This window comes from Talpa occidentalis, unplaced genomic scaffold (assembly GCF_014898055.3).
Source record: "Talpa occidentalis isolate TD23 unplaced genomic scaffold, MPIMG_talOcc4v2.1 talOcc4.16, whole genome shotgun sequence".
In the NCBI taxonomy this organism is placed as follows: domain Eukaryota; kingdom Metazoa; phylum Chordata; class Mammalia; order Eulipotyphla; family Talpidae; genus Talpa; species Talpa occidentalis.
Window position 1 is genome coordinate 18,260,559 of NW_023601653.1, and position 21,305 is coordinate 18,281,863.

At 41.9% G+C, this 21,305-nt stretch overlaps 2 protein-coding genes across 15 annotated transcripts in view; both read right to left on the minus strand.

Annotated features, from left to right (window-relative positions):
- Window positions 1-344: 344 nt before the first annotated feature.
- On the minus strand, window positions 345-994 carry LOC119247429 (high mobility group protein B3). The gene has a single exon (XM_037513865.1). The coding sequence runs from the start codon at window positions 971-973 to the stop codon at window positions 371-373; it is 603 nt and encodes a 200-aa protein (XP_037369762.1). The 5' UTR covers window positions 974-994; the 3' UTR covers window positions 345-370.
- A 3,105-nt stretch (window positions 995-4,099) lies between these two features.
- Window positions 4,100-21,305, minus strand: part of LOC119247431 (death domain-containing protein CRADD) — a 275,825-nt gene continuing 258,619 nt past the window's right edge. For 7 of the 14 annotated variants that reach the window (XM_037513874.2, XM_054696131.1, XM_037513871.2 and 4 more), the window contains one exon: window positions 10,445-12,553. In XM_037513874.2, the coding sequence (XP_037369771.2) occupies window positions 12,252-12,553 (302 nt within the window). In that variant the 3' untranslated portion in view covers window positions 10,445-12,251. Of the gene's footprint in view, window positions 4,119-6,419; window positions 6,437-9,212; window positions 9,231-10,422; window positions 12,554-21,305 lie in introns of those variants that run through there. The other 7 variants (XM_054696135.1, XM_054696134.1, XM_054696133.1 and 4 more) reach the window with 4 other exon arrangements.

The following is a 21,305-nucleotide window of genomic DNA, read 5'->3' on the forward strand; positions in this document are numbered from 1 at the left end:
CTGAATGCATAAAGAGCCGGATTTAGACAAATGGTTTCACCTTTATTCTAATGCCATGGTCAGCCCTTCATGCCAGGATTTATATGCTAGGGCAACCGAACAGAAACATTTAGCTCCATTTTATTGAAGTATCCAAATGCTATATAAAGTATCCAAATGTTATATAAAATGGAAAAAAAAAAAAGCTAGTCAGTCCAGATGCTGATGAAGTCTGGTGCCAGGAGCCCAGTTATAACATACAGACTTCAGATTCTTAGTGAGTGAATTGGGAATCTCCTAAAAAGTGGAAATCTCCTAAAACTTATTTGTCAAGGGTCATGCATATCTGTGTGTGTTCATTTTTTTTTTTTTGACAGAGAAACAGTTTTTTTTATTCATCCTCCTCCTCCTCCTCCTCTTCCTCCTCCTCCTCCTCGTCTTCGTCTTCCTCTTCCACCTTTTTCCTGGCAACCTTGGCAGGACCCTTGGCGCCATCAAACTTCCCTTTCGACTTATAGTCGGAGACATCCTTCTCGTACTTCTCCTTGAGCTTCGCCGCCTTGTTGTTGTAAGGCTGCTTCTCACTGTCGCTTAGGTTATTCCACATCTCGCCCAGCTTCTTCGCCACGTCGCCAATGGAGATGCCGGGGTTCGTGGATTTGATCTTAGGGCGGAATTCTGAACAGAACAGGAAGAATCCAGACGGTGGCCGTTTGGGGGCATTGGGGTCCTTCTTCTTCTTGCCTCCCTTAGCTGGTCCATAGTCCTTCATTTCCCGATCGTAGCGTACTTTATCTGCCTTTGCCATTTCATCAAATTTAGACTTCTCCTTCCCAGACATTGTCTTCCACCTCTCTGAGCACTTCTTGGAAAACTCTGCAAAATTGACAGGGACCTCCGGGTTTTTCTTCTTGTGCTCCTCACGGCAGGTCTGCACGAAGAAGGCGTAAGCAGACATCTTGCCCTTCGGTTTCTTGGGATCACCCTTAGCCATCTTGACTGAACGGGCGCGTCCCGCCCGGCCGCCTCGGCGGGGCGCGGGCGGCGAGGCCGGGGCGGCGGCGGCGCGCTCGCGGCGGCGCGGGCCGGTGTGTGTGTTCATTTTTATAAAGAATGGTTCCACAGCTTTTTAGCATTTTAAAAGGACCTATACCTTCTGAATAATCAAGAATCACTACTTTTTACAGATGTTCTGGGGTTTCAAAGAAATATCCCCTAGACGGAGTCCCCTCATCATTGGCCATGGCATGTCCAAGATCATCAAGTCTGAATGGGCCTGCTTCATCTGTAGGTGCTCAGTGTTCTGTAATCAGCTCAGTCTTCTGAGCTGGTAAGTAATGCCAAAGTCTTTGGTATCAGCAAAGTGCTGATTAAATTAGTCCATCTCCTAAAAGCTTGGAAGTCACCAAGAGAAAAACTAGACATTATCTGATCAATCCTGACGTATTTAATACTGGCTAAATCTATTCAGATGGCTATAAAAAGATGCCAAGAACAGGTCACTTATAATGAACAAAAACTTTTTGCTCACTATCTGGGAGACTGGCAAGTTAAAGATCAAGGCACAGGTGTGGCTACATTCTGGAAAGGCCCTCCTCCTCCTGCTTCCTAATTGGCACCTTCTCACTGCATCCTTACATGTAGGAAGGGCCAGAGTTCTGTAGGGTCTCCTCCTAAGAGTTTCCCAAAGAGAGTTCCATCTCCTAATGCTGTCACTTTTGGGGATAGGATTTCAATATATGAATTTTGGTGGGACACAAATGTTCAAACCATTAGAAGATATTTTCCACAAATACTCTTCATTAAGAATGCAGTCTGACATCTTTACAGACACATCACCCAAAGCAGTGATAGTGAAGGCAAAGATAAACAGCTGGGACTACATCAAATTAAAGAGCTTCTGCACAGCAAAAGAGACAATAACAAAAACAAAGAGAAACCCCACCGACTGGGAGAACATTTTTGCACACAACACTAATGATAAAGGACTGATCACAAAAATCTGCAAAGAGCTGATGAGACTCAGCACAAACAAAGAAAATAATCCAGTCAAAAAATGGGCAGAAGAGCTAAAAAGAAACTTCTCTGAAGAGGAAATGCAAATGGCCAACGGACATATGAAAAAATATTCAACATCACTTGTCATCAGGGAAATGCAAATCAAAACTACCATGAGATACCATCTTACACCAGTGAGAATGGCACATATTAAAAAAACTAACAACAACAAATGTTGGCGAGGGTGTGGAGAAAAAGGAACTCTTCTGCACTGTTGGTGGGAGTGCAAACTGGTCCAACCACTATGGAGAGCTGTGTGGAGATTTCTGGACCTACTAAACATAGAGCTTCCATAGGATCCAGCAATTCCACTCCGAGGTATTTACCCAAAGGACACAGAAACATCAATTCCAAAGAGCACCTGCACCCCTATGTTTATAGCAGCACTGTTTACAATAGCTAAGCTTTGGAAACAGCCCAAATGCCCAAAAATAGTTGACTGGATCAAGAAGATGTGGTACATATACACCATGGAATATTACTCAGCATTCAAAAAAGATAAACACATGCAATTTGCAGCAACATGGATGGCGCTGGAAGGGATCATGCTCAGCGAAATAAGCCAGAAAGAAAAAGAAAAATACCGGATGGTCTCACTCATAGCTGGAATCTAGAAAACTTAAATAAGGGACCAGGAAAAAGAATAACTATAAGAAAGAAAATATCAAAATCAACAAACAACTATGAACAAGAGACACTCTATGGGGGGTTGGGGGTGGGGAGGGGAGGGATTGGGGTCAAAATAAGGGGATTGCAATTGTATGGGGAATATAAAAATAAAATTTATTTAAAAAAAAAAGAATGCAGTCTGAAACCACAAATAGAACTGGCTAGAGATAGAATATGAATATGAAATGGAAACATACAAGTAACACCAAGATTCTGGAGCTGTTGTTTTCTGTTTAAGTACTCAAACCTGGATTTTGTGGTCTATGTTTTGAATTAATAATAGCTTTCAGAATTATTTTGCATAATTTTAATAGACAAGGCTTAATTGGCTCACTGAACTGTTTTCTTGAGATCTTAATTTTCCTATGAAAGCAGTAAATGCCAACAAGACAGACATCTCTTCTGTACTAAGCTCTGTTTACAGTTCTAAGAAGTAAACAGTCAGTTATTACATTAAAAACCTTCCCTCTAATTTTGATCCACGGGGCTTTTAGAGAACTAAGAGCTAGGGATAGCACCAAGAACCTCAAAATGTGCCTGACAGCTAAAAGCTGAAATCTGATCTGACTCCACTGTCGGTAAATAGAATAATGCTTCTCAATGTCATTCTACTCTTGCTGTATAGGGACGACATAGGCCACTTAGGCTATCAACAAGATATTCTTGGTTTCTAAATTGCTTTGAGAAAGCATTTTGGAGGCATCTCAGACTGTGGCAAGGGGTTCCATTTGTCAAATTGGATATAAAATAAATTAAATAGAATTGTATCCATATACATTTATGTTCCCTAAGGTACTAACTTGGGCAGAACTTAAAAGCTCAGTTGTAGTGTTACCTCCTCTGTGGCCAACTTAATTGCTCTCTCAGTATCTTAATTGCTGGCTGTTCTGTCTGTCTCTCCAACAGGCTGACATCGAATGGAACAGAGACTATGTCTTACTTATCTTTGTCTCTCCAGTAGCTGATACAAATCGGTAGCTTGCTGACTGTTTGCAATCAACAAGAATGTGTTCAATTGCCCTAGGAATTCATTTAGCAATCGCCAAATGTTAGGTCAGAATCCTGTTCCATTCTGAATATTCTGGGAAGTGTGCTTATCCATTCATCTCCCTTACCTTTTAAGCTCTGGTAAAAGTACTGAAGACCATGTACTTTTTTTAATAATAAGAGAAATTACTGGTTTATTTACAAATATACTAGTAAAGGGAAATTTGTACAATTATCAAATGTACAGTAATATGTACATTTTTTAAATAGTGAGAAGTTTGTTAAAATCCTTTAGTTTTACTGAAGAGCTACACACCATAACAAACAACTTACATGTGTTCAAAATAGGATCAAGCACTTCCTATTTTCATGCCGTAAATCATAGCAGGAGAAGGTGATTCTAACCCTCCTTACTTCTCAGGGTCCTGGTAGGGGAAGAATATTAGAAAAATCAACTACAGTAATTCAGGTCAATGATAGAGGCAAGTATTTTTCTGTGCTAGGCACTGTTCTAAGCAGGTTATGCCTTTTATCTTATGGAATCCTCACTATAACCACAGGTGGGTATTACTTTTGTTCACACTTTATATATGGGAAAACTGGCACAGAAAGATCAAGTAACTTGGCCAAGTGAGGGACGCTCATGAGTACTCCCCATGTCGCATACCTCCCAAGGAGCTAAGCAGAATGAATCCTTTCTCCTGTGTTCTCTCATAGACTCAGTACTCAGGCATGGACCTTATTGTGCCATGTGATTAGATACCATAGTCAGTCTTGTTGCCCCAACGGTGAGTTCCTGACTGAACAGGTTTCCCTTGCTATCTGAAATTGTTCCTATATAATCTTTTCTGGCATAAAATAAAGCATCAATTAGCATTAATTTCTGTGTTAAAAAATTTGAGCCTTCCCAGGCCCAAGAAAAGAACCTGCCAAGTCATGTGACACAACATGCAAAACCTAAAATAACACTAACATATAGTAAAAGCAGGAATACCCTGATAAATACACAACCTGTGCACAGTCTGGCTTGGGACAGAGCTTGGAGGTGCCACACTTGCTTCTCAGGGAACACACTGGCTCTGGAGCAGCTGCTGCCGAACAACTGCTGACATGGTGCTACTTTTCACCTTTTATTTTAAGAGTGAAAATCCTTTTCAGATTTTTTTTCGGTTAGTGAAAACAGGTCTTCTGTAAAAGTGAAGGGGCATAAAACAAACTCAAAAAAGCAGGAATCCTTACATTTATTGGTGATCTTTTTTGTCTCCCCACTTAGCAGAGTGACTGCTTTACAGTAGCTGTCAGAGAATTTCTATCCAAAATGGCTCCACTCCTGGGTGCCTCCTCAGAGAAGGGTATGACGGTCTCAGTTGCATTTGTGTGTGTGTGTGCATGCACACACACATGCACATATGGGCACAAGCCAGCAGCTATTTCCACAGAAGGCAACTGAGCCCTAGAGGAATGAACTGGCATTTAAAACTAAACCCTTATATCAAGAAAAAGTCATGTTTTAAATAATTTTTAGATGTTAAAAAAAATTTAGAAAGTCAAAGAGGTTTTTAAAACATATGTGTAAATTCTAACCAGTCAATTCCACTTCTAGGAGCTCATCCAAACAATCTTCGTGGCTACCAGCCATGGTAGTTATAACAGTACATCTCTGTGGTGGCTGAGCAGGTCATGCAGCCCGGGTAGGGGTGTCGTTCTGCATATAATGGGGATGAGTTAGACTAGAATGGGCCTGCCTGTGCTACTGTAATGTGACAAAGGGAATCTGGAGTAATCCAACATTGTTTTATAGTAGAGCCCAGAAACGTCTATTTTAAAATACTGACTGTGATAGTTTAAAAAATGGACTCAAATTCTCTCCCTCCCTCTCTCCAAGCTGTTTTGTAGAGATCTCCCACACTAAACTGGCCTTGGGACTCCATTTGGCTAACAGGACATAAGCAAAAGGAATATAAAAACAGAGTAAGAACAGAGGCAAGGAAAGTGTTTGCCCATCAGGACCTGCCTTCTGGCTGCCTAGGAGACTCCTGCCACCACTACCAATGAGGAAGGAAGATGGGGCAGGTTTGATGGGTAGACATGTGTGCCTTGAGCACCTTGGTTGCTCCAGGCAACAGTACAGCACTTGCAACCCATATGAGTGTGGGGATCCTGGATCACGTAGCCTCAGCGAGCCTGCCCTGACCACAGATGCATGAGAGCCCAGTAAAGTTCAGCTGAGTGAGCCCAGACCAGAACAGGCCAGCCAGCTCCCAGAATTCTGAACTAAGTTTTATGCCCCCAACTCATGTTGGGGGTGGTATGCCATAGAGTAAAAGCTAATTGATAACCAAATTTAAATATGTTGGAACTAAACAAAAGAAGGATCCAGTTCTGGTAATATCTAGGGAATGTAAAGATTTAACAAGGACTTCTCACAGTTTAGAATAGTAGAAGAGCAAAACCACCTCAAGATTTATCTAACCAACTAGGGAAGTGGTTATTGATGAGATCGGGTGTGTTCAGGGTGGTATGGCCGTAGAAGGGAAGTGGTTATTTGAGATCACACATGTATATACTGGAACAGTGCACCAGCAGAAATGCTAGTGTACAATAGCTGCTACACACCGATCTGATATTTGGTGTTGCCAAACATGGATCAAAAAGTGCAACTTACTTCACCAGCCCAAATTCACAGTAGAAATGGAACGCTGAACTGAGTGGATCACACAATACAGTGGGGAGGGCATCTTGCCTAAGGACAGGATAAAAAGTCTGAGTAAAGTTCCAAATGTCTATGGGAACATGTTCAATTTCACCTTTGAGGACAGAGGAGTGCCCAGTGGGGGCAGTAAACAGCTCTACTCAAGTCACGCTGTTATAGAGCAACCCCGATATTAAATGGGTTCCTGGCTGTGGGTCCTCACCCGCGTGCTTTAAAGGGACTTATGAATACTCTACTACAGGCACACACAAAAGGTTAATAAAAGGTTTATTTACAAGAGAAAAGGAAATAAGGAAAATGTACAACTCAGGGAGAAAATAGGGAAATAAAGTCTTTAATGCGTCCTACCCGATCCGACGACCTGGAAACCCAAAGTCACTCTCAGAGCTGGCGGGACGCTGCGAGCTGGCCGAGAGCCAAAAATGGGGATCCCCCAAAGCCCACGTGTCTGCCTTTTATATCCACCTGGCTGCTTAACCCCACCCTCAGGTCCCAGCCACCTTCCCTTTGGTGGTGATGGGATTTGGAGTTCCCAGTGTCTTTGGCTTTGACCTGGGGTGGGGGTGGAGTCCACAAAGCCTATATGGAATTTGCTTTGGGACATCCTTTTCCCCCTAACAATTCCCCCCTTCCACTTTTTGCCACCATTTCCATGGTGATGAAGATCGAATATATGGAGGTTGGGATGCAGTCTCAGATGAACATTTTTTCAGGTTCCAGTGTGAAAGAAAACCAGTCTCTCCAGGTATTTGTCCATTGTGGAAAGCAAAAGTCCTCTACTCCAGGAAAAATAGTTCATCAGTTTAAGCCAAAAAAAAAAAACAAAAACAAAACATCTGGAGGCATTAGCCAAAACAAGACAGCAGATATGTAAAAATCACAGAAAAAAAAATCTTAAAATGGTTCAACTGATGTAAAACACAGTGGTGACGCTCCAGAATACCGTGGAAGCCAAGGCTCTTCCGGCAGGTACATCAGCACAGAAAGCCGAATTAATAGCCCTGACCCGTGCCTTGGAACTCTCAAAAGGTAAAAGAGTTAATATATTTACTGACTCAAAATACTCTTTTATGATTCTCCACATGCATGGGGCCATTTGGAAGGAGCGGGGACTTCTTACGGCTAGCAACAAGGATGTCAAACACCCATTAGAAATCCTGGCCTTGTTAAAGGCAGTAGCTTTACCATCAGCTGTCGCTGTGATGCACTGTCCTGGCCACCAAAAGGGTGGGTCTGACTTGGCAAAGGGCAACAGGGCAGCTGATCGGTGGCTAAGGCCGCTGCCCGTTCTGCCCTCCAGGGTGCACTCATCCCTCTTGTGGACCTGACTCAGTATGCTCCTGAATACACCGAGCGGGATGAGGAGAGAGCTCGTGCATGGGGATTTACTGAGTTTGACCCCAGCTCTACTTGGAGAGTAAACGCCCATGGGATGATACTCCTCCCGGAGGCCCTGGTTTATCCGGTGCTAAAACATCTTCACGAAGGATCCCACTATGGGAGAGATGCCTTATTAGAAACTGTGCGCCCATATTTGAAGGGACCATATTTGCATAGAATAGCACAACGGATCACCCGAGGTTGTCAACTATGTGCCAGGAATAACCCCAAGACTGATTCCCACCCTAAAGCCATTGGGGTTCAATATCGAGGCAAGTGCCCTTTTGAGGACTGGCAGGTGGACTTTACACAAATGCCTAGAACAACAGGCAACTTCAAATACCTGTTGGTTTTTGTGGATACGTTCTCGGGATGGGTGGAAGCATTTCCCACAAAGACGGAAAAAGCTTCCGAGGTTGCAAAACAGCTGCTGAAGGAGATAATTCCTCGCTTTGGGTTGCCGGATTCTATCCAGAGTGATAATGGGCCGGCATTTGTCTCTGATGTTACTCATGCAGTAAGCAGTGCGTTACAGATCAACTGGAAATTGCATGCTGCATGGAGACCGCAGTCTTCTGGACAAACGGAGAAAATGAACCACACCTTAAAGAAAACCTTGGCAAAACTGTGCCAAGAAACACAGCTTCGTTGGGACCAGGTACTATCCCTTGCCCTCCTCCGCATAAGAGTGGCACCTAGAAGTGGGCTACAATTAAGCCCCTTTGAAATTGTGTTCGGAAGACCCTTCCAGGCCTCAGTTCTGAAAGCCAGTCCGGAAATAGCTCAAGATTGCCGGATCACACAATATGTGAAACACATCCAGGAGGTTCTGGCAGTAATTCATAACTTTGCAAACTCAAGGATCTCTATGCCTCCTGATCAACCACTGCATCCCTTCAAACCTGGAGATCAGGTCTTACTGAAGACCTGGCAGAGTGGGGACCCACTGAAAAGGGCCAGAAACAACCAGACAAGGCCGGAAGGAAAAGAGCAAAATCAACATCAAGATAAAAGCTGCCATTGTCACCTCTCCATGGGTCTCACCCACATCTGTGTCACCCAGTCCACAACCAAAAGACAAGCGCAGTTTCTTCATGTGTCTCTAGGCTCCACGCGCCTCCTCCAGGTCTCCTGGCTCCATCCTGCTTCCTTCCTCAGTCTCTTCTGCAGCTTCTCCTCTTCCTGCTCAGCTCCACCCTCCCTTGGGTGGGGCAGGGAGCCTCCCCCTTTCCTGGGGAACCACACTGTTACAACCCCATGACTCTAAAGGGGGATCAAACAAACAGCGGGGGAGCCATGTATGCTTTGTCATTGAAAGTCATTGTTATACTTAGTAGCTCCTGTCTTCATTTCCTCAAGCATGTTGCCAAAACGTAGACTTGAAAGTGTGCTCCAAACACAAAGGGCGTAGAAAAATCACTGGTATAGAAAAATCTTTAATGACCTGGAAAAACAGCTACATGTTAAACCAAAGAAGCCAAATGTAAAGCAGCAGATATACTACAATCCCGTTTTATATATATATATATATAAAAGCAGGCATAAGGAAAGTAGCTGGAAGGCAGACCAGATCTGCGGTGTGACAGTGGTTACTTTTGCAGGACGGCAGTAGGAGTAAATTGGTTTGTTTTTTTTTTTTCTTTTTCCTGCTTCTTGGTATTTTTTCAAATGACCATAATAAGCATGTACTATTTTTGCACTGGGGAAATTTAATAAAAGTGATAGTTTCAAGAGCGCTAAGGGGCATACTTATGCATGTGCTTGTGTGTACACACACCAAATCAAAGTGAAGCAAGATCCTTTGTTTTTTGGTCACACCTGCGAGTACTCTACCAGGGGCCTCCTCAGTGGCGCAGTGGTTGAGCGCTGGGTTGCGAAGCTGGGTTCCGCAGCCTCTGCAGTGCCAGTTCAATCCCCGGCCGCCGGGTGAGGGTCCCACATGGCGCGCAGACCTCTCCTGCCGCCCGCTGCTCCCCTCAGCAGTGTACTTTGGTCCTTCTGCCTGTTCTGCTCTCCCCTCTGGCTCTTGTGAATTCTCTCACCCTCCCACACTTCTGTACCCAGTGCTTGTATAAATAAATCTTTAAAAAAAAAAAATCTTTTGTTTTTTGGTCACACCTGCGAGTACTCTACCACCTCACTGCACTCATTCAGAATTTTCTCAGGGGCAGGCAATCTGTGGAACCCAGCATCTCCTCCCATGTGAAAACATGTGGATTTCTTGCAGTCACATGACCAACTTGATTCTCAGGAGGTAGCAGATGCAGAATAGCATCACTCTTTGTCTCCAGAGGTAGAAACGAGGCAGTGATTTAGACACCCTGTTGTGCCACTCGGCAAGTCTTCTGCCTGAATGTGCAGAGGGCGGAGGATGTGCAGCTGTCATTTGAGAGTGGAGATGTCCTGCTCCTTAGGGCACATGTCCTGATGACCCTCTCAGCCCATCATGGACTTGACTGTTAGTAACTGTCTTTCAACTGCTGACAAAGCACAGAAGTGAAAGGCAGAATCCTTACAAATGGTGGAAGGATGACCCAGCTAATCATCAGATCTACATCTAGCCAGGCACAGCAGAGTCCAGCTAGAGTCACTCATCCATAAATGTGGGGAGAACAGAAGCCAACACCACTGTCTTTTAGCAAACCCAGGGCGTACAAATAGCAACACATTACAAATCTAAGGTTCCAAATGACAATCAATTTATTAAAGATGCAGTAAAAGTACAGTTCATCACTGGGCATGGATATGGGACCAAAAGTAGGAGAATTGTACAAGATAAAGGGTTAAGGGGTGGGCAATGAAATGGAAAATTAGAGCTCATAAGGTCATAGACCATCCTTCTCAGTTTGTTGAACTGTGAAATAATGGGTCTGTTTTAGTCAAGGGAATAGGCTGTCCAACATCTGGAAGGATGTAGCCAGCACCACCAGCACCTTTTCGAGGACCCCTTCATTTCAACCCTTGGAAGAGAGAAGTAAAAATTATCATTGTTTTCCATTTGATAAAGCCTGAGTCAGGTTCGGGTTTGGAAATAGATTCTCCAATTATTCGGAAGGACAGATCACAGCCTGGGGTTGTTCACAAGTCCCTCTCTTGACTGGACCCATTGTGGAGTTAGTAAAATCAAATCACATTTTAAAACTTAGAAACGTGGTAATCGCACTTCCTCTGACAGTGCCCTCGGCTTTAGTCACTGTTGAGTTTTGTCTGTGAACTGCAGCCATTGCTCAGCCACAGCAGCAAATTACAGCTACTGTTTCCGGAGAGCAGATGATGGCCAGGCACTAGAGGAGCTCTGGGCAGACATTATTCCTTTAATCATCATGAAAACTTTAGATGTAAGGACAAGCATTTACCATTCAACAAGTGAGAAAACAGAGGCTTACAGGTGAAGTCACCTGTCTGAGGAGATACTTCTGTCAGGTGGCGAGCAGGACACAAGCCTCTTCCAAAGACGAGGAGGAGAAGCACAGAGCATTTGGGAGGCTCACAGAGTGTTGTGCCAAGGACACAAGTTGTAGTTCACTGACCTCAGGTCAACCATTTACGTTTGCTACAGAAGGTCACCTGTCTTACCAGCTACTTCATAGGATTTTTGTAAGGTTCCATATATGAAGTCTTGAAGCAGTAAAACATTTGACAAATATGATATGTTAGTAATAAGAGAAGACTCAATCATACTCCTTAGAACAACACCTCAATCATCAAGGCCTTAATGGAAAGACCACACCCCTTTAGTCCCCCAAGTAAACCTTTAAATAAAAGGCACAGGGTTTTCTTAAGCAATCCTTTAAAGACGAAGGGCTCAGGTATGCATGCTGGTACCTGAACTGCTCTTTGCAGGGAGCTTTAATGTTTTAAATTTAATGTAGACACCATGCCTGTGCTATTTATCTTAACTGGAGGAAGCAACCATTTCCCTGTGTTACTATCAATTATGTTCCAGAGAAACGACTACAGGAGTTTTACATCCTTAATCTATGCAATTCAAGAATGAGGGAAAAAACAAATAATGCTTTCTCCTGAAAGGGCTACATTATATATAATGCAGTAATTCACTTTTTATTCTCATCATTATTATTAATAGCAAAGTCCACAGTTCAGTTCCCAGGCAACATAAAAATGGATGTTTTACATATAAGACAATTGCTGGTAACACAATATTATTTTTTTAGAGCCACTAGATCTAGCAGTCTATCAAAAGATAACCAAACAATGCAATCTCCAAGCAATTAAAAACAATAAACTCTGAAGCCACTATGAGAGATCTACTGAATAATCTAGCTGTAGGTAATTTCAAATGGAAATCCTGTTTTCTCCTTTCATTTAAGGATCATGAAAAATCAAAGCTCAAACAAACAAACAAACAAAAACCCTCCAAAAAAACTACCCACCAGGTGAAAGTCAGGATTCGGCACATGTGACTTGGGGACGTGCTCCCCAGCACCCAGTTAATGCAGGCACGTCATTCCAGCATGTGCTGAAGCACTGAGGGGTCCACCTCCATGGCCTGGAGGCCTCTGTGCAAGCTCTGGAAGGTGGCCTGCTTCCCAAAGCGCTGCCTCCAGCGCACGAAGGCCTCTACCATCTGCGCGTGCACGCTGTGGGGGTGGTCGGCCTTGCAGCGGTAGATGTCCGCCTGGGACAGCCCCAGAGACAGCGCCACGGCTTCCCACTCTGGGCCCAGCCTCTGAGCCAGCTGGTTAATCTGCCGGTCCGATGGGGAGCTGTGGAGAATGTTGGGGGGAATTCCAGTCACCGGGTCACCTGAGGAGGAGAAAGACATAAAGATGAACAGAGTAAACGAATATATTAAGTGGAAGAAGAAATGAAAAACATGGGGAGGGAATGATACACTTTCCCACAGTGGGGGGCCAGGTTTTCCGAGTCTTTCTGGGGTCTGTTCAGTACAAAGCCTTATATAAGGGATTATGAAATATCATGCAGCACCTATGAAAATGTTCATTACAAAAAATTTGAAAACAAAAAATAAAAATAACCAGAAATCTCATCAGAGAAGCCCACAGAGAATAATTTGATCCGTTTGCTTTCACTTGTTGTATATAAAACAGACATTTAGAATTACATATTGCTTTGTAACATGCTTTTTTCCACTTTCATCTCTTTACCACAGAGGCTGAGCAGGCGGTTCTGTGGTAATTCCAGATGCCTACATGGGTGCCAGTTCTCTCCCACACTGACCTGTGGGCACTGACCTGTGGGCACAGGACTGATGCTCCCTCCGGAAGGAACAGCTAGTACCGAATGGTGAAAGGCTAAACAGAATAGCTATACTCTCTGCAGTTCCTAACAGAAGCAGGAGCCAAGAGGCCTGCTGAGAAAAAATAAATAAAACTTCGAGGTCATGAGGTAGCAGGAAGAGAGGAGAACCAAATTCACTGTTCCAGCAGAGGCCAGAGTAGGGTCACCTTCCCGGCAGATCCCAGAGGGGGAAGAGAAAGCATGTGCTGTGGAAGGGCAATGAGAGAACCTGACCTTGCACTTCCTAAGCTGGATTCCATCCTCCCAGAGGCCTGTGTGCTAAGGAAACTGGACATTAAGCGAATGACTACTGATGTGCTGAGCACATCCCATGAGAAGTGCCTTCCAGAGGAAGGTTAAAGTTAAACCCTGACCATGAGAAAGAGGAACTCAGTGAAGAGAAAGTTAAGGAAGGGTGTCCTGTGCTGAGGGAACTGCATGTGCAAAGGTCCTGAGGCACATTCAAGGACATGAAAGAAGTTCATTGTAGCAAAGTGCACAGATTGAGAAGAACACCCGATATTCAAAATTATGGTGCTAGTTTAGAGGGTGATAGAATCGAGGTTTTCACATTCCTGGCTTAGCCGTCTGCAAAGTAGTACATTGTACACTTTCTATCATCAGCATCAGAGTGATTTGGGTCATCTCACTTCACACTCACCAGCTCATTGTCTTGATTTATGAATTCAATCAGAAGGCATTCTATTAGGAGAACTTATGTTTTTCAGTGTACATGCCTCAGGCTGCTAGGCAGCTGCCAATATCTTGGGCATGACTTATAAGAATTATTGCTAAGGATACTTTCTATCATTTGTCAAGATTACAGTTGTTTTTTTTTTTTTTTTTAAAGATTTATTTATACAAGTACTGGGGTACTGGCCAGAGGCATGGGAGGGTGAGAGAATTCACCAGAGACAGAGCAGGGAGCAGAACAGGCAGACAATCGAAAACACTGCTATGGGGAGCAGTGGGCAAGACAGGAGAGGTCTGCCGCACCATGTGGGTATCTCCCTGGCTGGCCAGGAATCGAACTGAAACTGCAGAGGCTGTGGACAGCTTCACAGTGCTGCGCTCAACCTTCTGTGCCACTGGGGAGACCCAAGATTCCAGTTTTAAAAAAACGACTAGAACCAAAAAAAAAATCATGACACTACTCACCAATACTATATGTTTACAATGATTTTATGGGTTTTATAAAAATATGAGCATGTTTATAAAAATATGGACTTATTAAAAATTCAAACAACATTAAAAAAACACAAAGAAGAAACTACATTATCCAATATTCCACCGTTGATTTTACAGCTGGTGAACATCATTTGGGACATACTGTTAAAAGGATAATAGCTATTTTTGAAGAAGAGTTTGTTTTATTTTGCTTGAATTTAGCAAAAAAGCAGAAGTGAAACAACATAGCTTTCTGACCTGCAGATATTTTAAAAACAATATACCATACATACAATTTAATGCTGACAAAAAAATTTATGAAAACTTAAGAGGTTAACTATATTTTCATATTAATGCTCTTTAGTTAACGTTTTGCATTTCCTCTCCCTTTCCATCACACCTCTTGATTTTTGTTGCTTTAATATCCACTGTATAATATTTATATGCTTCTGTAACAACAATCTACATGAGTTGATCAGTCTTAAGCCTACATTATAATGGTTTGAATACTTTATTGGGCATTTTCTATTGATACCCTTTTTTTAAAAGATTTATTTATTTATTTATTTATTTATACAAGACCTGGGTACAGTCAGAAGCGCGGGAGGGTGAGAGAATTCACCAGCGCCAGAGCGGGGAACAGAACAGGCAGACCGACGAAGCACACTGCTGAGGGTAGCAGCAGACGGTGCAGGAGAGGTCTGCGCGCCATGTGGGACCCTCGCCCGTGGCCAGGGACCAAACCGGTGCTACAGAGGCTGCGGGCAGCTTCTCAGTCCAGCGCTCAACTGCTGCACCACCGGGGAGGCCCTATTGATACTCTTTTTAGCCATGAGTCTGTTAGTTGGATTTGAGCCATTTGGGTCAATTTCATCATAGGGTGTTGTTTATTTCAAGAAATGCTCATGGTAACTGTATTCTTTGATTTCTTTCACTGAGATTGCTCATTGCCTTCACTGTTGAATACTATTTACAAAACAACTTTGTATCACATTATATTAATTTAATATTACACTTTTAAATTATGAATATGACTTTAAACAATTTACATAATTTTATTCCCTTTATAAGTTTGTACACCTTACTCATTTTATGGGAAAGTGAGTTGGTGTGGCGATTTCTCACTTGTAAAAGGTAAGACCAGTTAAATTCTAGGGTCTTTTTTGGATGTAACATTTACACTATCATTTAAAACAATTTTGTTATTTTTAACCAATCTTCTTTTTTCATTTTTCATTAAACAATCATTATCCATTTACTGTTGAATCACGTTTCCCTACTTGTCTTTTAAGACAGAACCATTAATTGAGTGTGGGAGAGGTCAGTAATGGGTTTTGCTTTTTTGTTTTGATTTTTAAGCATCACCCATGGAAACTTATCATTCTATAGTATAAAAAACAACAACAGTGAATTGAATATCAGTAATCTTTTTGGAAAAGTATAAAAAGTTTAAAGGTTTAGCTCACAACTTGCTGGGTTATTCATTTTTTCCACATATTTGCAGAGAGATCCATCAATCTGGCATTCACCTACTTCTTGGACACACCAGCCAGCCTGGAACCTAGAGTCTTGCTCTGGCTGACCTCTCTCCCTGGAACGTTCTTCTGCTGACTCCCTCTATCAAATGTGACTTCTCACTGGAGCCTTCCCTCCCCTACTGCCTTACTGTCAATCACACTGCCCTTCCTCTCTGTGATTCCCCCTTATCCACATGCCACCTTCTAACATATTTTATGCGTGAGCTATATTGGTTGTTGTTACCTGCCCTACACACACACACGCGTTCCATCTGTGCTAGAATAAAAGCTCCTCAAAGGCTGAGGAACTTGTCGTGTGTGTGTGCGTGTGTGTGCGTGTATCTTCACACTATTATGAAATTATTTCTTTCTTTCTCTCTCTCTTATCCATCCATTCATTTTCCCATCTACAAACATGCTTACAGAGATGTCGAACAGGATATTCACTTATTGTTAATGAGGCTTATTTCTGAGAGACAGGATTTGTGATTTTTTAAAACTTTTTTTGCATTCCTTGAATTTATCATAATGAGCAAGTATCATTCTGTAACAGCAGTCACTATTATAATATGAATGAGTGAGAAATAACATTTGACCTTCTATTATTAAGCCTTAAAAACACCAGATGGTATAAAAGAGAAAAACAAGTTTTTTCATTATTATAGGAAAGGAAGGGGGATTAGAGGAGAAGGTGCTATTGCGTGATCATTATACACTCTTTGAAATTACAAAATGGGAAAGAGCTGATAGCTTTAGATCATGTAAATGGCTTGAATCGGTTATGCAAAGGATATGCATTTTCACTTTACCAATTTTTAAAAGGCATTTTGTATCAGGTTCAGAATGGTTGTTGACATAGTCAGCGTCAATATAGGTCCCTACTACCAAATATTCAGTTGCTTATTGAGGTCTATGGAAATGGAGTTGGCTTTTCCCATCACAAATTATACACATTAAGGTCTCCCTGGTGGTGCAGCGGTTGAGCGCTGGGTTGCGAAGCTGCCCGCAGCCTCTGCAGTGCTGGTTCGATCCGGGCTGCTCTCCGGCCACCAGAGGAGGGTCCCACATGGCGCGCAGACCTCTCCTGCCGCCCACTGCTCCCCTCAGCAGTGCACTTCGGTCCTTCTGCCTGTTCTGCTCCCCGCTCTGGCTCTGGTGAATTCTCTCACCCTCCCGCGCTTCTGACTGTACCCAGTGCATGTATAAACAAAACAAACAAACAAACAAACAAATAAACATGCCTCTATTTAAAAAAAAAAGATTTAAAAAAATTATACACATTAAACATAAAAGTAAAATGAATAAGTGGAAGAGAACGATAATAACTTCAAATCAGAGCCAACTTATCATTGATGCCTGAAGCCAATGTGTCTTGAGCCTGCAATCCATTCCAGGGTACATGAAAATGTTTTAATTTCTTAAAATCAGGAGAAAAAAATAAACTTAAGTCAAAGAAAATGTTGTAATATGTAACAGCAACACACTCAACTTTTAACCAACAGTCAAAATGTAGTTCCTAATAGTTTTTAATGGAGGACGGGCCCCCACAATGGCAACAGTGCCTCCCATCCATGAACACATAATGGGGCTCTGTTTCTAGTATTTCCAAGTCACAAATTCATTGGCAGATGGCAAAAATTACTTGGATTATTGAAAAATGAACTTTAAAAACTACCTTTTTGAAATTAAAATCATAGGGCCGCCCCTGGTGGCACAGTGGTAGAGCGCTGGGCTGCAAAGCTGCCCGCAGCCTCTGCAGTGCCGGTTCAATCCCCGGCCACAGCAAGGGTCCCAAATGGTGCGGCAGACCTCTCCTGCCACGCCCGCTGCTCCCCTCAGCAGTGTATTTCGTCAGTCTGCCTGTTCTGTTCCCCTCTCTAGCTCTGGTGAATTCTCTCCCCCTCCAGCGCTTCTGACTGTACCCAGTGCTTGTATAAATACATAAATAAATCTTTGGGGAAAAAAAAAAGGAAATTAAAATCATAGTTTGTTGGGACTGAATTCCAAAATGTCTTGTCAGTTATTCAGAATGCACAAATGACTAATGTAATATCTCAACACTGGTGATCACACTGCTTCCTCACAGGCTACTAGCAAACAGCATTAAAGATTCCTTCATATGGAATTTACATTATAGGGATAGAAAGTTTTGAGTTTTTCCTTTTTAAAATAGGGAAAATAAACTCCTTAATCATATTATTTTCTACATATGATTATTCCCCAAACTGTTTAAAAATATTTGTGATTTTATTTCCGTCTTCCAGATCAAACACGTGAATATTTAAGCTAATACCCAAGAAAACATGCTGGCCTGCTGTCTGCTGATATGATCTTTGTTACCGGTTCCGGTGCAGGAAAGAGTAGAGAGAGGGTCAGTTTAAGAGCTTCAGTTGCATATTATAAATTATAAAATAACAACTCTCAGAGATGTAAGCTTTCCTAATCAGCCCTAAATCTGCCTGGAAGGAGGATAAGATCATCATTAATCAGTGATTACATGCAATTGGTTTCAGGCATCAAAAGTACTTTCCTTTGATGAAGTTAGTTGGGTTGACTGGTGTGGTGATAAGACCAAAGAAACAAAAAAAGGTATGTAAATTTGCCAAGCAAATTTCAAGGCCATGACACAATAGTAATGTTAGAAATGAGATTCGGTTCTCTTATCTAAGCAACCTAAGGGAGAGAGTTAGAAAGCAGGATTTTAAATTTGGGACCAAAAGTATGGTGATTGACAAAATAAAAAAAAAATCCGGATGGACTGATGGAATGATACTACCAAGATTTAATTTGTTTTGGGGAAAATGTGACATCCTATAAAGCTATAAAAAATCAATCATAAAAGTATAGAATGTTTTCAGCCTACCCTCAATACAGTATAAGAGGAAAGGTTCAGATGTTTTAAATGCAACATGATCTTAGCAAAGACAAACATAAAAAAACAACAGTAACGAAAGAGTGAGTGCAATTCTACTTCTGAGCCCTTAAATTTGGAATCAGCAACAGGGAGATGACAGTCTCACAGAATTAGGATTAATCAGATCAACCAAATCAATGACCTGATTGCATATTAATTGGACAGAGGTGCAGGTCAAGACTGAATACTGGCTCTGCCCAAAGATATCAACCTGCAAGAACATTTGAACTCAGTGTGAAAGCATTTGGCATCAGCCCTAGTGAGCTGTGAGCTCTAGTAAGAATGGAAGTGAATCAATCTTGTTCATATCAAGAATCTAGAAAATGTCTTAGACATAGCAGCACCCAAGAAATATCTTTTAAGACTTTAGATGAAAACAACCAACCAACCACATAAAGCAGTTGCATTTTATGAAGGGGATACATTCCAAAGATCTCACATAATGAGAGACTGGCCTGGCAAAGCACAGGAACATTGCCATGTAGCAAGAGCCAAGCACAGCAGAGTTTTCCATTTGGCTTTTGAATTTTATGATTTTTAACAAAATTTTAATTTTCTAGGGTTTGCATTATTTCAAATTTTGTGCCTATCATGAGACTTCAGTAATAATTTTTCAACTAATTCAAACAGGTTAATGTCATATAAAATGCAATAGCTCTCTGAGGATAGATACATTAATCCAGCAATTATTAACAGAGATCTGCTATGTTATCATGCACTTTTTTGTGCTCATGATGGAGCAGTGGGCAAACTCAGCTATGATATGAGTTTTTTGCAGTTTGTCTGAAGCACCTCTGTGCAACTAAGGGCTTGAGAACTATCTAGTTCAATTATTTTACCAGCCAAGGAAATAAAATCAAGGAAATTTAAGTCACTTGCTCACTTAATTAGCATGGAGTTTGGGAAGGCGGTGATCTATGGACGCCTATCCCAGCAGGTACCTCTTTATATCAATAGTTGTAAGTAATTAGTTAGAATTAACAAGTTGAGGGGCACATTTATAAAAGTATATCACCAACAACACAGGGGTGTCTTTAGTAAATATTCTTTTAATTTTTTTGTTAACATTCTCAAAAATAAAAATTTTTCCAAACCATGTTTTTTTAACCAAGAATCTCCTTGGTTATATATGTATCAGAAGCATACGCATGTATGTGTGTGTGAAACTGAAAGTTTAACAAGACAAGAAATACTTTGCTGGATGCTATGCTACTTTATTTCAGTCTTGATTAGCAACCACTACACTGACTTTATGTTCTACCTCAACTGGAAGTTGGACAATATTCTAGTGTCCATTCAGATTTATACTCTATATTTCATAATAGCTTACATGCCACCTCCCTGGAGAAGTCCTCCAAGCATAATCAATCATGCCTTTCACTGAGTTCTAAAATAAGTGACATGTAGGAGTCAGGAAAGAACCGAATAGGAGAGAATGGGAGGTGGCAATGGAATGCCCCTCTGTGCCACACCTAAGGCCCACATTAGCACAGAAGCTCCTTGAGCATTGGGGTGAGGGAGGGAAGGATCTTTCCTATTCCCCAAATCAATTTCCTGGGAACCAGCCACTTCTTGGCACATCATGAATGCTCAAAAAGCAATGGCTGAAATGAATCCCTTAGGAGCTTATGAAAAAGCTGACCCTGAAAGCAAAGCACAGAGACTGCAAACTGGCAGCTGATGCACTGAAGTTGGGCCGCAGATGAGTTTCATCCGCCCTGCACCATTCAAAAAAAAAAAAACCAAAAAAAAAAAAAAAACCACAGAGAATATTTGGAAATTCGGAGGTTTTACAAAACTCCAGATTTGTGGGTCTGCTTTTCTGTTCCCAGAGTCATCCTCGTGCTGGCTCCCCCTCCTCCCTATATCCAGATATCTACATGCTCACACTGCATGTGACAACCCAGAGGGCAGGCTACTTTCCAACGTTCAAGATCACTCAGGCCCTATGGGTATCTGATTTGTGTGAGCCATACAGCAAGCAAAAGGAGGAAATGAGTACAGGGAGGTAGTCTAATGCGTGATGAAAGAGCCTCCAACCATCTGGGGGAAGGGAGCAAAAAAAGATCCTTCTCACTCAAGAAAGCACAGATGCTCCCAAGTATCTATATTCTCTTCCCAGGGGTAAAAGGTGCCTGAGATAAAGTGTCTTTATTCTCTTTCTGTTTCAGAGGAGACAGAGAAAAAAAGAGTGGAATCATAGGAAATAAGGAGCAAAATTAGAAAATTTTATTTTTCCTTGTACCCACTGGCACTGAATAATGCCATTTTGCACAGGTGGGTTTTCAATAAAGTTGGAAGCAAGCCTGTGGAAAATTTTTTAAATGCTGCATTGATCTCAAAATTCCAGTTTTTAAAATATAAAAGTGATGTTTGAATACCTTCCTCCCATAGACACATATCCATGAAAGCCCAGACACTCTCAATCCAATCACTCTCAATCAAAATCCCACCACATTTTAAGTTGACAAGCTGATTCAAAAACTTATGGGGAGAGCTGAAGGAACTAGAATAGCCAAAGTAATTTTGGAAAAGAACAAAGTTGGAGAAATTACACTACCTGACTTCAAGACTTGGTCTAAAGCCAAAAAAAATGAAAAGTGTGATGTTAGTGAAAAGAGGGGCAAACATAAGAATGGAAGAGACTATAGCCCAGAAA